This window comes from Amblyomma maculatum, chromosome 1, assembly GCF_055883805.1.
Source record: "Amblyomma maculatum isolate TAMU_Amacu chromosome 1, ASM5588380v1, whole genome shotgun sequence".
Classification (NCBI taxonomy): Eukaryota; Metazoa; Arthropoda; class Arachnida; order Ixodida; family Ixodidae; genus Amblyomma; species Amblyomma maculatum.
In genome coordinates, this window is record NC_139344.1 from 189,489,799 (window position 1) to 189,507,065 (window position 17,267).

Consider the following 17,267-nt stretch of genomic DNA (forward strand, 5'->3'; position numbering starts at 1 on the left):
TCAAATCATGCTGAGTTTTCATCGGCCGCAGATCGATAAATACGCGCTCCACAGGCATCATTTTGGTCTCATTCGAAAGATCGTGATTCAGGCTATTCCCTTGTCACAATCGGCGTTTGTGAGCAAACATCCGAAGCGGAAAACAAAGGGACAAATTTGAGCGAAACACGCGCTGCTATTGGGCTCCGAAAGCATGTGACACAAATGAACACTTTTGGCTGGCTGCCCGCGTCGACTGTTTGCGGCCTGGCTCCATTTTGAAAAGGTCGCGGAGGCCTAGCTGGCTTAGCGACGTCCTGTCGTTACGACCACGGTGTAAAACGGGGAAAATTTAGGTTCGAGCGTTATTCTGGCCCAGAAATCGAAGAAAGGTAGAGGTAAGAGGCGCGCCGGTGACGCGGCATCGCCGCATCTTGTTATCAGCTATCAGCGACGAAGCTCCGCGATGGGCCAATAAGGGCGTAGCTGGTAGTGCTCGGCGGCGCGACAGATAGGAGAGCGAATGATTTCCTCGAGGCGAATCCTGCCATGTGCGAGCACCGTAATCATGACTATGCAGTTGAAAAAGTGATACCCAAGCAGTTTTCATGGCCGCGACAGATCGAGCACTCAGAAAAGTTAGTGGCGCGGCGATCGCGAAACAGCGTCACGTGTGGCATGCGGAATCACAAACTTTCTCGAAATAAATTTGCTTTTGAGTTGCAGGGACAATTATCTCGATGGAAAATGGTGCATTCACACCAGAAACCAGTCATAACTCATTTTTATCGAGTTACTGTTAGCCTTGGTAATTCAAACATATGCCAAAGACGTTTCTCGCCGATTTCTCAAAATAAATTTACGACAGTTACCAGATCAATATTTCTGGCCCTGCTCTTGCTAGTTATTTTCTTTAAACCTAACCTCATGCATCTTTTGACACCAAGGTAAATGTAATAACCATACGGGAAAATTTACTGAAAAGATTATCTTGGCACCAAAATGAACCTTTCCTTTGAGTCTTTTTTTTTTAATGGTGTAACTTCGGCTCAAATTGGTATAACACATTAATTTTTACTTTAATTTACTTTCCAACCATTTCTGATCATACTGATATGTCAAACCTTGCCAGAATTTAAATCTACATGTTCTGACATGTTCTTCCTTGTTTTCTCGAAACAGCATTTTTGAGGGTGCTGCAATTTTGGAGGAGCAATATCTCAACTATTTGTGCTATTGCTTTCATTTTTTTATTGCTGCAAATATGCTTTCTTGAAGAGTGCAGTAAGACTCAAATATATGCATTTATGATGACGCAACATTTACAAAACTAATTATTTATAATAGGTGTCAAATCGAGCTTTTCCACAGAAAAGTTCGATTTACTGTAACACAAGTTCAAAATCTAGCACCTCCAGTCTTGGCTAGCTGCACTATGTGATATTTCTAGATAATTTGTGCAGGCTGATTTTCATCATGTCCTTGTGTGTTTAGTAATTAGCTCACCTCCAAATGAAGAACATCAATTAGGCAAAATTCTTAAAACTATGCACTCTACAAAAGAAACAATTATATATTTAAAATCAGCATGTCAAAATACATAAGTGATGCAAGTTTAATCCAAATCGGTCACAGATAAGAAAAAATGTTTTAAGAGGGGTGTCCCCCCTTAAAGTGTCTAAGAAGTGGGTAACGAATTTCATGAAGAGGAACAGCCCAAGCCTGAGGCGACGATCGACCGTATGCCAACAGCTGCCCGAAGCCTACGAAGAAAAACGGAGTGCCTTTCAGCGCTATGTGAATGACCTGTGGGCAACACATTCATTCCTACGGTGACCAGACTCCAGTCTGGTTTGATACACCTAGCAATAAGACCGTGTCCGCAAAAGGGGAGCTCCAGGTCCGCCTGCTGACAACGGGCAACATGCACAACCATTTCACGGTCATGTTATGCTGTACGGCAGATGGGCACAGGTTACCACCATTAAGTCATCGTGCGGGTGAATGAGAAGGGATTTTTTAATGATGAAATGGTCCTCGAATGGTTTCGTCTCGAGTGGTGCAGGCGTCCGGGGGCACTGCTGAAGCCCCGCAGCATGCTCATCCTGGACTCGTTTCGCGGCCACATTAACCGACAGTGTGAAAAAAGCGGTAGCGAACGCGGGATGCGATCTGGTCATCGTTTCAGGCGGATTGACACCTATTCTTCAGCCACTGGATGTGGTGATGAACAAGCCATTCAAAGACTGCATCGATGCATTCCACAACGAGTGGCTCCAGCAAGAAAACCCAAAGGCACCAACAGGGAGGCTGAAGCGAGCTTCTTTGGGCGAAGTGGCTCAATGGGTCAACGTAGCCTGGTATGGACTACCAACAGACATGATCTCTGTGGCGTTCTCCACGTGCGGCATCTCGGCAACGCTTCCGACGACCAGCGGCAGCAGTGGCTCATAAGATGATCGCGACTGTGTCCTTACAAGCGACGACAGATGTCTCGTGAACAAATAATTGTTTCTTTATGACTCGGCCTCCTGAAATACTTTTCGAGCGAGCTAGGACCGCAGGGTGCGGCAGCGTCGACCTAAATTCGGAATCAAACTTTTTTTTTTGCCCAAAGGGGGTTGCGAGTTGGGGGGTCGACTTATAATCGGCAATATACGGTAATCAATCAGCATGATCATGGGACCCATTCAGGTGCATGTACTGTCGGCATCAAATGAAATGCAAACAGCGGAGAGAGTGGAAAAGGGTCCAGCTTAAGCTCTCTCTCTCTCTTATTATTAGAGATAGGTGCGCTCTTCCGGTTTGCAATAGTTTTGCTTGTTTTCCTTAACCTTCGTTTTTTTGTGCTACTGGAGCGCCACATTCATTCTCGCCAGAGATGGTGACTTGGTGATCTCTAGATAGAATGGCTGTGGCACTCCAGTGGAAGAGCAAGAAAACCAATGTTACAGAAAACAGAAGCAAAACAGTCACAAACCAGAAGAGTGTGCCTACCTCTGATAACGACAGCCAAGCTGCCTCAGCTGGATCTTTTTCTAAGCGCTCCACTGTTGGCTTTACATTTGGTGCCGATAGTATGTGCGCGTACAATATATGTTACTTGAATATGATAAAGGAAAATGGCAGCTACTCTGGATGTTGCGATGTTTTTCCAGTTTCTTTGAGATCCCTGGTCTACACCATCACCTGCTTGTGCATATCAGCAGCTACTGCTAGTTGAACCTTGGCTTCAGAGGAAATTTATGAACCTCTAGATGCCAAAGCAAATTTGTAACATCGAGGAATTCTACGACAGCCTTTATTTTGAAAAATTTCAGAGTTCAAAATTTACAGTATTGAAATATTTTTACGCTAGTAGTACAAGTATCTGAAATTCTAGTATTATAGACTGCACATTTATGCATTGTTATGCAATGTTCCTTACCCAGTGCCCTTGCAAGACGCTCATAGATATCTGGAAGACGAGACAAACGCTTCAGCTGCTCGATTCTTTCAGGAGTGAAATGGCAGTCTTTTCTGTAACAATGCAGAAACATTAAATAAAACATTGAACGAGCAAATGAAAGGTTACCAAATTACCAACACAAAGCAATGAGCAGCATAATTAGTATGAGGGGTTAGATGCAAAAGAAACATTACAGGGTATAAGGACACCATGATAGAATGCAACAAAATATTTTCATCCTTAAAGGGACACTGAAGACAAAATGCAAAGATCAGCTCGTAATGACAAGAATACTACTCTTACTGAATCAAAGTTCTTATTAGGTAGAAAAGAGCAAGAAGAGCTTCCCAGATTGTGTCTTCGAGTCACCACAGGGTGGTCAGTTGGTAGAGCATGTTTTCTTGAAACTGCACTGATGAATGCCAGAATAAACAGCCTAATATTCAAAACACTTTCAAATATTTTGGAAAACCAGTTGTCAATGCTATGGGCCTATATCAGGGCAGCTTTCCCGGTTTCAGAAATAGTACAATTACTGCTTTCTTCCAAGCCTTGAGTAATTTTATTTACATATTTTTTTAGAACACTTAAAAGGGCCTCAATCGTAGGTTCTGAGATATGGGCTAGCATCTGGTAATAGAATAAAATATCAAGGTCAGGTATAGTCTGTTGGCCAGCAGCTCTACAGATTTCTTGAAAGGAAGGTAAATTATTGTAAGGTGCGTTGGCACTGCCACCTGTGGGAAGTTCTCCATGAAATGTCTAATATCGGACTTAGCCAAAGTAATAATTGTCATAGAGGCGCGAGTGTCCCTTCTTATATAAATCGGCACAAAATTTCGCCATATGCTCATAAAACGCCAAAGTTAATGTCAAGGAACAGAATGGATCTACTAAGAAGCACGTACGCATCTTCAGAGTCTTCATACAGGCGCTTGTTGTCAAGTTTACGGAAGTGCACAGCATCAATGTGAGTCTTGTACACAGCCTTTACAGTCCGTTGCCGAGGGTTCACCCTGACCGCAGATGCTCGATAAATGCCAGTCACAGTAATCCTACAAAGCAGAAAAACAAGGTCAAATTTTTTAAGTTTTTGAGACTAGAAAGAAATCAAACAACGAATTTTTATTTACATCATAGAAGTAGAGGTCTTAAAAATTAAAATTTTAATAAAACCCCTGTATAGTTAAGTAACTTGGACTAGCAAAAATCTTTACTATAGGAATTGTTGACGATAGCATCACTGAGGACGCTGTCTGATAATTAACTGGCTACTTGCTGAGCATATAGCACCAGTTTCTATTACACGATCAAAGATACCTTCCATTCCCTTTTAACATCATATAATGCTATTGTTTTCAATGCCAGTTATGTCTTGCGAAAGTACTGCATTTGCACTAATAAAATGTGTGACTGCCTGTGAAAAACCAACGGTTTGCGCGAACACGGCAGTGTCTACTAAGGCCTCAGCGTCATTCAGGTGGTAATGGTTAGGACAAGCACGCTAAAAATGAGCACAGTACAACTGCCCACACAGTGAACGTTCATCCCTTTTCGTTTCTTCCCTACTCCTTACTACACCTTCGCAGCCTTTACTTTTTCTGCATCCCACGCCGCCTAATTCTGAGTTCACAGCCAACATTCTCATGCGCACAGCTTGCTTTGCTTCGTGGCCAGAAGGCCTCCAAAAAGTTGACTTGCTCCAATTCACAAGCCTAGCAGCCAAGCCATCTTGACAAGCATCATTTTCACAAGGCTAGTGGGTAGGCCCTTTCGACGAGCATCATTTTATCATTTCTGATGCTTGCCTCTGAGCACTGGCATCGCAATCATAGACTGGGCAAGTGCTATGCTGCTACTACCATTTGGTGGGAGGTATGTTGCCAAGGCCAGACTCTCTTCACACTGTTTTATTAAAAGTGCCTCTTCTACAAATGGGGAAAAAAAAAAAAAAAGAATGCTGTCTATGGAAGGCAAAATGGGACTACAGTTTCACTTTACTATAGCAGGGTTCTACTGAATTAATCAAGTTAAACTTATGGCATCTCTTTGTTTCATGCAAAACTAGTCTTCATACACTTATGCCATATATTATTAACATGCTGAAAATTTAAGAAAGTTTGCTGCAGGGAACTTGCTAAAATGCACTCCATTGGTTCCTTCCAAGATCAAGGAATGCAATAACAATAAAATTATTATTCTATCACAGGTTTAATCTACAAGGTTATGAAGAGGAGTTAAACTTTTCACTTTTAATCAATAAAAATCACTGAAAGTATGTTGAATAAAGTTTTCAAAAATACATTTTGGTATGGTTTATGTGGTTTAAAGTCCCAAAGTGACTTAGGCTATGAGAGATGTCGTACTGGAGGACTCCAGAGATTTCGAGCCCCTGGGGTTCTTTAATGTGCACAGACATCGCACAGCACATGGGCACCTTGCCTTCTGCCTTTATATAAAAAAAACAGCCGCCACGGCCGGAATTTAAACCCGCATCTTTGGGCACAGAAGTCGAGTGCCCTAACCATTGTATCACCGCGAAGGGGCACAATTCGATTTCAACCTAAGAAGGTGAGTATTCTTGGCACGTAAGGCATAGCTATACTCCGTTTCATACATCAGGTGCAACGCAGCGGAAGCTACGCAAGTAGTCCGCAAGAAGAAAAACAGGAGGCGTATCACTACGCACTCGTTCTGTGGCCGAGTGGTTCCTGCGGAAACGGGCTCTATTCCGAGCATACACGTTTGCAATAACTTGCGTCGCATGCCTAGACATCTTCGCAGTGCGGATCTTGTAGAAAAAATGCGCACCGAAGAACCGTTTTCTCAAAAAGAGATGCGCAGCGTGGAGGGCACAGCCAACGCCATCTAGTGGCACAGCTGGCAAGGTTGCGGGGCAGCAAAAACGCGGCACGAAAACGACATAAAAAACATACAAATTCACCGAATCCGACCTTTTCTCCCTAAAAAAAGGTGCTTTTCATGAAGTGGATGGCAAATGTAAGATGCATTAAGCTTGCAGACAAAGCAACTATCATTTCCTCTCGTCAAGAGCAGGCACTATTTTTCATCGCGGATGCAGAGAGTGCAAACGAGCTGTATCTTTGGCAGTGTTGCACTTGATGAATGAAACGAAGTATATAGTTGCCTAATGAGAAAGAGTTACCCTCTCTCAAAGCTAAAAATGAAATAAATAAGGAAGCCAGGGACATGTTGTGATGGTAGAGTTAGACACAACTAAATAAATAATAAAAAAAGGATCAGTAGTGGGTTGACGCTGCCAGACATGAATATTGAGCACTAGCTAGCTCAGAGTTACTTAGCAATGAAGGAAAATGTTGTTAGATCTTAATCCAAATTTGGGGGTGGCCCGGGCCAAATTTGGAAGTATCCATTAGGCTGGACACCGATTTTGGTCTAAATCAGCCAAGGTCAAATTTTGGGGGTGGCCTGGACCAAATTTGGAAGTTACCATCTTGTTTGCCGTAGCCGAATTAGGCTGGACATCAATACTTTGTACACATGACAACGCGCCTGGGAGAAATCCCTGATACGGTGATGGCGTACATGACTAGCGACTGCCTTCCTCTGTTAAAAGGTCAGATCCTGGCGCCATCTGGCTCTCAGAAGTGACAGCAGCAAAGCTTAAAAAAAAAAAAAGGCAGTTTGCAATTATGGGTTATGGTGTGCATCATGTGTAGCACTCTGCTGAACAGCGAACAAAGTAAGTTTCTGATACCTGACATCACAAAAAACATATGAAGACACCCTTAGATGGTTAGCCTCTCAGAGAGGGAACAAAAAAAAAAAAGCAACAGACTACTTTCCATCACAAATGATTTGTGCATGTCCGTAACTACAGACTGGAGTTGTTTCCAAATGTAGTATTGTTAGATAACCTGACTTTCAACGCATAGGAAATGCACATGAAATCTCACACAAGAAAAGTACACACATATAGTACATTTATTGAAAACAATATTTGATGAACAAAAAAGCCATGCATCCGAAACAATCACTACCAAAAAAATTGTTTTCAAAACACAAATACAAAAACGAAAAAGTCCATCCTAGTGATGCATTTGTCGCTTCAGCAAAAGGAGTGCAAATCTTTCCCAATTTTAAACTGGCAACATCAAAACATTAAAATCCTAATAATTCGACTCCCATTATTGACAGTATTATTCATCTGTATATTCCTTTGACTGCTACCAATTTTGCACAGGCTGTTGGAGCACATAAGCACATTCTGTATTTCACAAAGACTATTACATAATGAACCTATTTTAGGTACGCACCTGTCACCAGGCTGAACAGCATCAACAAGGTCATTGTGAGCATAGATGAGTGCTGTATGAGGTGTCTGGCCGGCAGGCATATCCTCTGAGGATGGTAAACCAAGACAAACATAAGCAAGGAACCAAAATGGGCAAAATTGCAGAGTGGCATATTGCAGTTTCATAAGTAGACGATTTACGACAGCGTTGATCAGTTTCAAAGTGCCGACTGCCACGGCTTCGAAGTGAAACAATTTAGGCCTAGCGACGACTAGGGACGGTCACGCACGGCACAGTCGTTCGCTGCGCTCGAGTGCCCCACCCCTGCGGTAATTGTGTAACGTACCTCAGCCTGCTCGCGGAATCCCGTGCTGCAAGCACTGCAAACCCGTGTACTTTCATTACAGCTAAGGCCGCGCATTTTTTGACGTTCTGCTCAGCAACAAGCCATTTCAAACGATACTGCAGGCAGGACAAGGCTTCAGTATGCAGTCGCTGTCGGCCATAATCGAAGACGTCGGGCGGCACAGTAAACACCGCATATTTTATACATCGATCTTTAAATGTGATGCAGTGGGCAAATGAATAACTTTGTGAAGCAGACCTGCTCGTACAGTTTGTGCACTCGGGCGCTGACGAGTAGTCTCCGTCAACAGACGCCGCCATAACCTCAGTTAACGACGCAAACCGAGGTCGCCAAGCTCGGTTTGCAATAAATGCGGTTAGTGGTGTAACCATGGTTTGGTCCACCGTGTAACATGGGCTAACCACGGATTCGCGTAACCGCGGTTGCGCTAACCGTGGTTAACCCCGCCAGTGAACAAGGGCTGCGCGAAATGACGAGCGAGGACGGGTTGACGTGAGTACGCCAGCAAGCGAGCGCGCGGCAACCGGAAGTTCATCGAAGTGACGTATTTCTGGGCGGAGCTTTGAACTTGCTTGTATTCTTTATTTTTTTTATGACTCCCTTCGATGTACGAGTTGACAGCGAAAATTGGCAGGGTCATTTTTAATCGCCAATAGAGTAAAAGCTCGTTAATTCAAATTCCACGGGGCCGCCAGGCCAGTTCGAATTAACCAAAATTCGAACTAATGAAAGTGAGCAAAAATGAAGGCGTTTGATGCCTGGAGGGCACGAAAAACATTTATTTAGCAAAAAAGTCTGTTATCATCTTCTGCTTCTTCTCTCTGAGGGCTACCGTACTCACTCGGTCTTCTAGCATGCGAATGCGACGCAGGGAGTCTTCTTCCCCCTCTTCAAAGTTGAAGAAAAGGCGCGCGACATTCAGCGCTCCCATAACTTCTGCCGCGGATGGACGCACGGGCTCTTGCTCCTCGTCGTCGTCCTCGTCTTCTGCCTCTTCTGGGACAGACTGCTCCCCAACAATTTCAGCGACAATGTCCTCATCACTTAGGGCACCGCACACTGCTGCATCGCTGTCTACTCCAACGTAATCATCAAAACTGACGTCCTGCAGCACAGCACGCACAGCCGCAGGCAGAGGCTCCGGACTCCCATCGTCGCCACTTTCTATCATACTTCCGGCAGCAAAGCCACAGTGGTGGAAGCAGTTTGCAATTGTGGACGGCGTGACCTGCTCCCATGCACGCACCAACATGTGCATTGCTGTGAGCAATGTGATGGTGCTGGTCTTCTGGTTTCCAGTGCACAGAGTCATGCGCTCGATCATGTGGCGCCTATAGAAACATTTGATGTTTCTGATCACCCCCTGATCCATCGGCTGCAAGGCCGCAGTCGTGTTGGCGGGCAAAAAGACGAGCCTTGTGGCTTTCAGCTCGGCGTCGACTTTGTGTGCCGAGCAGTTATCCACAATGAGGAGAACTTGACGCTTCCCTAGCTCCATCCTCCGATCGAATCTCAAGAGCCATTTTTTAAACAATTCGCCCGTCATCCACGCCTTGCTGTTGGCGGAGTATTCCGTCGGCAGCGTCCTAATGTTCTTGAAACATCTAGGCTTATGTGCCTTGCCGACAACAAAAAGAGGGACCTTCTCCGTCCCGGTCATATTAGCGGCGACCAGAACAGTAATCCGCTCTTTGCTTCGCTTGCCGCCAGCGCAGCTGTCCCCTTTAAATGTTACTGTTCTGTCGGGCTGGAGCTTATAAAACAAAGCCGTCTCATCAGCATTGAATATATCATGTGCCGAGTAGCTTTCTAAGTACTGCTGCAGAGCACCGCTTCGCCACGTGGCACAAGTTTCTGCATCCACTTCTTTGGCTTCTCCAGACAACACCCGGAAGACAAGATTATGTCTGTCTCTAAAGCGGTGAAACCATCCTTCGGAGGCGACAAAATCTTCCACATTCAAGCGCAGGGCGAAATCGGCCGCCTTCGCCATGATAATTGGGCCGCTCAGTGGAATGTCAACGCTTCTCATTTCTTTCACCCACGTGATCACAGCGGTCTCAATTTCCGGATACTTGGCTAACCGAAGCCTTTTTCTGTTGCTGGCGAAATCTTCGGCTTCATAGGCATCCTCGATGGCCTTCCTATTTCGGACGTACGTCGACAACGTGCTTGGTGGAATCCCGTGCTTTTTCGCGATTTCCACTTTGCTGGCCTTCCGTTCATCCACCTCGCGTAAAATAGCCACTTTCTCCTTCACCGTCTTGGCACAGTATTTCCCACGCGAACACATCTCGCGGACACAAGCTCACAACAAGCGGCGTGCAAAACGAGGGCTCACGAAATGCAACACGAAACCGTGGTCGATAACACTAAAACGTCGTTCCTCGAAGGAGTCGCGGCAGGAAAGACTGTTTAGTACTTGTTCCAGCACCCTAGCGGCGCCCCGATGGTTGTGCCATCTATCGTTCTGCCGTGAAAGCTTCCAACAATGGTTTTTAACAGCGCCGCTTGGCGGCGCGCAGTTCGAATTATGGGTGGCGGCGCCAATTTTTGAGTGAATTAACGAGCTGTTACGCGCATAGACTTCTATGCACTGCGGACCGGACCACGATGACTATTTCGAATTATCCAAAATTTCGAATTAACGAGTTGTGAATTAACGAGCTTTCACTGTATCTCTGGTGTTGCAGAAGCTAGATCGAAAATGTTTGCGGGAGAATGATGGGTGGTTCAATATCTATCAGTGCTTTGGCATTGTTTACCCTTCTTGATGACCATTTCTGTTTCTTCATATGCACTGAAACCAGAACCCCATGAACACTTTAGCAACTCGCTCACCTCCTCCACTCATCAGTATGCAGACACCATAGCAGTATCAAGCCCACAAAAGTGAACCTAAGCACCAACATCACTGAGTGACCACAATGGATCAGGGCACTACTGTGACGCCCTGCAAGTAACAGTAAAAGAAGGGGGAAAGAAAAAGAGTGCTTGCCTGGCGCTTCTTGTAGTTTGACCATCTGCTTATCTGAAAACTGCGAGCGGTTGTGTATCAAGGTGCAACTGTACTTGGCTGAGCAATGACGGCAGGTCACAGGCTCAGCTATGCGGCCCCGGTCAATTTCCACGGCTTCAACAAATGCACAAGCTGTGCAGCGAAAGAAAGCTTCCCGCATCTCTGGAATCAGGTTGGAGGTACGGATAATCATGCCACTGATTGTAACCAGCTGGTCAATATCTGAAAGAAAACAATGTTTTGTTACTATCTATAAAAAAATATCCATTAAAAGAAAAAGGTCTGGTAAACAAAATATACAAAAAGTTTAAGGGGGGGGGGACGCAACCTTTGAAAAGCAAAAAATCGCGAAACCGTCGATTTCTGCAGGATTATATACCGTATTTACTCGCATAATATGCACACGCCCAGTTTGGGTGCGAAATAATTTTTTTTAATTTCCGCGCATAATAGGCACACCCCGAACTTGGCACCGAGATCAATGCCGTATTTACACGATTAAAAGCTGACGTGCCTGCCTCAAACTAACGTGGAAAAAAAAAAAACACAGACATACATTCCACAACGCCAGATGCCGCATCTGAAACCTACTGTGAATGAGCCTGGAAGTTTGGGCAAGGAACACTCATGACGATGACAGCGAAGTAAGACAGCTTGGAGGAAGGAAACAAAGTTTTTTGCTTGCTCCATGCACGACAATATCGGTTGTGATGGCCAAGTACGACAACACGCAAACCGTTAAAAAAAAAAAAATTTTCTTCAACTACCATACCCCCGAACTGTCGCACGGAGAATGTACGCTTTACACTGCTTTCTCTGTGGCAGCTCTGATAGCTGGAGACTGGGGAAATGAATTCCAGGAGAGGAGGAGGAGGAGAAGTGTCTGGCCCATTTGTGTTCTTGGGGAAAATCAGACGCAATGCTACGAGTGACTGTCAGGGGCGACGCGACACAAGCGACAGTGTCAGCGCCATTGATGCACATTTTAGGCTAGGTGTTAGGCAGCGCAAGCTGCTGTTTGACACAAAGGGTAGTCCCATTACCATCTATCCATTCTCCTAAGGGGCCACGTTTCACCATTTTGCAAGCAGCGTGCAGTTAGGTTTGTCGTGTATGCTACAATGGGGAAGTATGCGAGCTACACAGCTGAATTCAAACTGAAAGCTGTGCAGTATGCAGTGGAGCATGGAAACCGTGCTGCAAGCAGACATTTCAGTGTCTGAGAAACCAGCTTTCGCTACTGGAGAAGTCAGCAGGAAAAACTTCAAGCCACCAACAAGTCACGACGGGCCTTCCGCGGTGCAAAGTCCGGAAAGTATCCGCAAGTGGAGGAGGAACTCGTTCAGCACATACGGCGCCTCCGACAAGACTGTTGTGCTGTGTCCCTCGAAATAGTGCAGACTGAGGCGCGTAGAATTGCCCGAGCGCAGGGCATCGAAGCTAAAGACTTTAAGGCAAGCTCCGGGTGGACAACACGCTTTATGCGACGCCATGGGCTAACCCTGAGGAGGCGGACAACATTGTGCCAGCGCTTGCCCTCGGCATACGAGGACAAGGTGGTGGATTTTTACCGTTTTGTGATACGGCTCCAACAGCAAAAGAACTTTATTTTGTCCCAGATCGGGAATGCAGATCAGACGCCCCTTTGTTTCGACATGTGCCAAGAAACACCACTGTGGAGGAAAAAGGTGCACGAAGTGTGCTCATTAGAACATCTGGCGCGGACAAGCAAAGAAGTACTGTTATGCTAGCGGTGACCGCGGATGGGCACAAACTGTCGCCATATGTCATTTTTAAAAGGAAGACGCTTCCTAGGGGGAACTCTCCGTCTAGATATACACGTTAGGGTCCAGGAGAAACGCTGGATGAACGAAGAGTTGATGCTGGACTGGATAAAGACGGTCTGGGGCCGGCGGCCGGGCGGCCTGTTGTATCCAGCCATGCTTGTTCTGGACAGTTTTCACGGACACCTCGTGGAAAGTGTTAAAGCGAAGCTGAAAGAGCTGCGCATGGATATTGTCGTGATTCCGGGCGGCCTCACATCTGTACTGCAGCCTTTGGACGTGTCCTTAAATAAGCTTTTTAAGGACAACGTTCGAAGGCTGTACACTAACTAGATGGCTGGAGGGCAGCATCAGCTAACTCCAGGTGGCAAAATTAAGAGGCCGCCTGTGGAAATGTTGTGCGATTGGATAGTGGAAGCCTGGAGAGAGATCTCCGATGATGTCATCAGAAAAAGCTTTAAGAAGACGGGGATCTCCAACACACTAAATGCAAGCGAAGATAAGATGCTGTGGAATTCGGACAAAGAAAAAGAGTCTCTAGTCAGTGATAATGAGTGTGTGCTCTCGGACTTTGAATCGGAATCGGATGAGTAGAGCATCAGTGCATGTATGTAAATAAATTTTTCGTGCGCGTGCCCTCGACGTCTTTCGTCTGTTCATTGAAACGTAAGTAGCTTTCTTTTTCATTTTTATGCTGGGTTTATCAGCATTTATGTGACAGTAGCCATGTTCTTGACATATGTTAAATTTAAAGCACGAGGATGCGAGTCGAAAAATTTGCGGAAATTTTACCCCACGTAATAGGCACACCCCGAACTTTAAGCCGAATTTCCAGAAAAAAAAAAAAGTGCGCCTATTATGAAAGTATATATGGCACTCCGGTAGTATTTCTTATAAACTACCCTTTCTGTAATTACCAATGCCCAACTCGTCGTAAAAATACTGGAAATTAATTTTATAACGAATGGCAGCAGCCGTGAGCTGCGAGCAAGCTCCGAAAATTGCCAAAATTCGTGCATGTGCCCTTCCTCTCTCGCCGAACTGAGCGCAGCCATCTTAGTCTTGTTTTGTTTGTTAATTCTTCGCCTTTCTTTTGCCACACTCGGCGGTGGTGACGGTGCGCGGCCAAGGCGTGGCTTGTTTCTGATTGGGAGCCTCGCGGTGCCATTCAAGTTTCCCGTGCTCGAATTCAAGACTGCGATTGGATAAAGCGCATGCTCCGTGAGAACACGGGGGACTGGGCTACTGCTATTGGCTGCTGCGCACACTGACGCGACAGTCTCCGCTGGCTGCCCCCGCACGTTCTCTGTTCCGGCTATTCACTCTCATTGTTGGCAGTTTTTGTACTTCGTGCGTTCCCTTCACCTTTTGCCATTTTTGCGATCCCAGTCTATACAACTTCGCGTCGTGCCCTCTGAACGGTTTTGTGCAATATGTTAAATGTGGCGTGGGCACTCATGATGCCTCAAGATGCAACACGCGTCCAGTGGCTGGAAGCAAAGGCCGTCCACACGGCGAAATGCACTACCAACGACTGTATCGGTGCCTGCAGCGTCTTAGCATATGTTACAGCGGAACTTAGGTAACAAAAAAATTTAGAAAAAAAAAAAGGGGGAGGGTAACTATCTAGGAATGATTGTAACGAATTTCACAGTGCCAGCATGCTTTGCAAATTCTCTACGCTTGTCCCAAGGGACCTATGTAAACCATCTTGAGAACCAATGAGCCCAGCTCCATGAAACTTGGTAGTTCTTCAAATGTTTGCAATGAGCCTACCTTGCACTGAGCCTACCCTGAATATTTCATTCAAATATCTCAATAAATAAATAAAAAAAAAAAGGTGCTCCACCTTTTTTTTTACCACCCCCCTTAAACACCAGGCACACAAGAATACGACACAAGCCTCTGCATGCAAAAGTGGCAAATGCACCTTCTGGGTTGAGAGCCCTCATGCTCTGAGTCTTCTCAGAGTTGAACGGACGCACTTGAATTTGATGGGGTAGTTGAGCATCAGGATACTTTTCAAAGAACACCTCGTTGGCAGCCATATCAAAAGTGGGAATCACTTCTTGAGGGTAACACTTGAGTTGCCGATACAGGTCAGCATCAAAGCTGGCCACATGCTGACAGTTTACATTGAGGAATGGCTCCTCAAGCATATACAACTGTCAAAAGGAAGAAAAAAAAAGAAAAAGATATAAAAATTATTTCCTGCTGTCTCAGGTACCTAATACAAAACCAAAACGTTCAAAACTGAATTAAAAGTTCCATAACACTATTACAACCACACACTTCCACTGCAAGCGTCTACAAGCAAAGCAAAATATAAAGTGCCCATAAAGCCAGATCATACCTCTTCAAGCTTCTGCAAGTACAGTGGCTGCACCGGGTCAACACCTTCCATAAGCTCATCAGTGGCAAGATTTGTTTCTGCAAAGGTACGCAAGAACTGCTTAAACTTCTCTTTGCAGTGGCTCACCACCACATCGGTGCCCCATATGACAAGCTGAGGGCCACTTCCAGAGTCGCTGGTGGCTACAGCACCGGGTTGCTCTCCTGCATCCTGAAAAACAAATGGGTTTGTTTAAAAACCAGACAAATAAGAATTCCCAGCTCAAACCAATGTATCGGAGCAGGCCGGGATTAGGAGTTGCCATTTGAGTTCACAAAAAGCAAAGTCAGCTAAGGCAAATAAAACAAAATCACTGCACTTTAACAGACATCAAAAGACATCAGACATTAAATTAATATGGACATGCATGGACGGTGCTCAAGTGCTTGCGATTCAACTGCAGAGTGTGGCCGTAGAGGCCCATTTCAGCCCTCTGGAGAACACTACAGGCTCGCCCCTACCTCATTCAGTTAATGTAACAGCACTTGACACAGTGGCGATGCTTTCGGAAGCTATAATTGCTCTCCTTTTAAGAGCAGCCAAATCTTGACAACGTGCGAGGTGAGAACATCCTCCTTTCAAACGTGGGCATCACGAGGTCAGCACCATGGTCAAAAGAAACAGCCAACTAGTGGTTATGCCACTGAGTAGCAACGAAACCAGAACTGCAAATTAGGGCCAAAAATTATCTGAATTCGTATATAATACAAGGTGCAAATTAATATGCTAAAATTTAGAAGGAAAACTTCTACAGTAAAATCTTGAATGCAAAAATAGCATATAATGAAAACCTGGATGTAACAAGATTGTAGACATTTTTCAATTCCAATAACCAGGTTTAGCTATGTCAGTTCTATGGAGCATGCTGTGGTGTTGCAAAAGAAGCCTGAATAATTAAGGCTGTCCAAGAAATCGAGTCCGAATTTTCGGTGTCGATTGTAATGAGTGGTGAAACAAGCATTAAGCGTTTGTAACAGCTCATTAAACAGCAAAAGAGGTGCATTTGGAACCGATACATTTTTTATATAGCAAACCTCTTCCTGCCTGCATAAACAGTTAAAGAACAGTAAAACCTCGTTTAGAGTGCAGTCCACTTATAACGATACCAGATATAATGATCGAATTCTTGGAATTTGTCAGTTTTGCCCCTGCCCTTAACCAGATATAATAATCGATTATCGGCAGTATACCAGATATAATAGCTTTATCGCCGCCCAGATGTTTGCCATGAAAATTTGTCTGAATGCTTGATAAAAAACTATAATACTAAGAAGAGAATGATGTGAAAACTCTACACATGCGGCGAAAATGGACTGGCGTGGAAAAATCCATGAGGATTATTGCGTGCGGTTAGGAAACGAGAGCTATCATCATCGAAATCACTGCCTGTCGTCGATTGCATTTTTTTTTTTTTGGAGAGAGGGGGCTATCGATGTATCTTGTAATAAAGTGTTCAACGTTCTTTACGATGATTAGAGTTGTTCAACCCGATTCACTCATCGCTGGTAAGTAGGCAGGCCTGCATGCATGGGGATATATGTGAACATGTAAATTTTTTTATTTCCTTTTTTTTCGCTGCTCCAGATACTATAATGATGATCGATTATAGCAATCGAATTTTCCAGTTTTTTCAGTATCATTATAAGTGGACTGCACTGTATGTCAAAGCGATGGTGTGCACAGTAGAGCCCTGCATGTGCCTGAATTTGAAGCCCAAGTCTGGCCTAGGCCCGCAGCTTCAAGCCCGGGCGGGCCCAGCCTGGGCCAGCTAAATTATCGCTTTACTGAGCCCAGCACCAGCCCAGGCCGTGTGCAGCACTGGGCCATAGAATTAGTTGACAAGCGGGTAAGAAAGGAAGACAAACTATGCATCACTAGGTCATATTTCTAGGAGTTACCTTTGCCTTGTTTTCTTGACCTTCATACCCCCCCCCCCCCCCCCCCCACACACACACACATCTAAGTGCTTGAGTCTCTTTTAAATATGAGGGTGTCAGCAAA

General features: G+C 45.0%; 1 protein-coding gene across 1 annotated transcript in view; it reads right to left on the reverse strand.

Annotated features, from left to right (window-relative positions):
- Positions 1-17,267, reverse strand: part of dpa (disc proliferation abnormal) — an 84,439-nt gene that overhangs the window by 43,916 nt on the left and 23,256 nt on the right. The window contains exons 9-14 of the mRNA XM_084589910.1: positions 15,228-15,437; positions 14,805-15,039; positions 11,070-11,312; positions 7,726-7,810; positions 4,336-4,482; positions 3,407-3,498 (exon numbers count right to left, since the gene is read on the reverse strand). Coding sequence (XP_084446036.1) covers positions 3,407-3,498; positions 4,336-4,482; positions 7,726-7,810; positions 11,070-11,312; positions 14,805-15,039; positions 15,228-15,437 — 1,012 coding nt within the window. The remainder of the gene's footprint in view (positions 1-3,406; positions 3,499-4,335; positions 4,483-7,725; positions 7,811-11,069; positions 11,313-14,804; positions 15,040-15,227; positions 15,438-17,267) is intronic.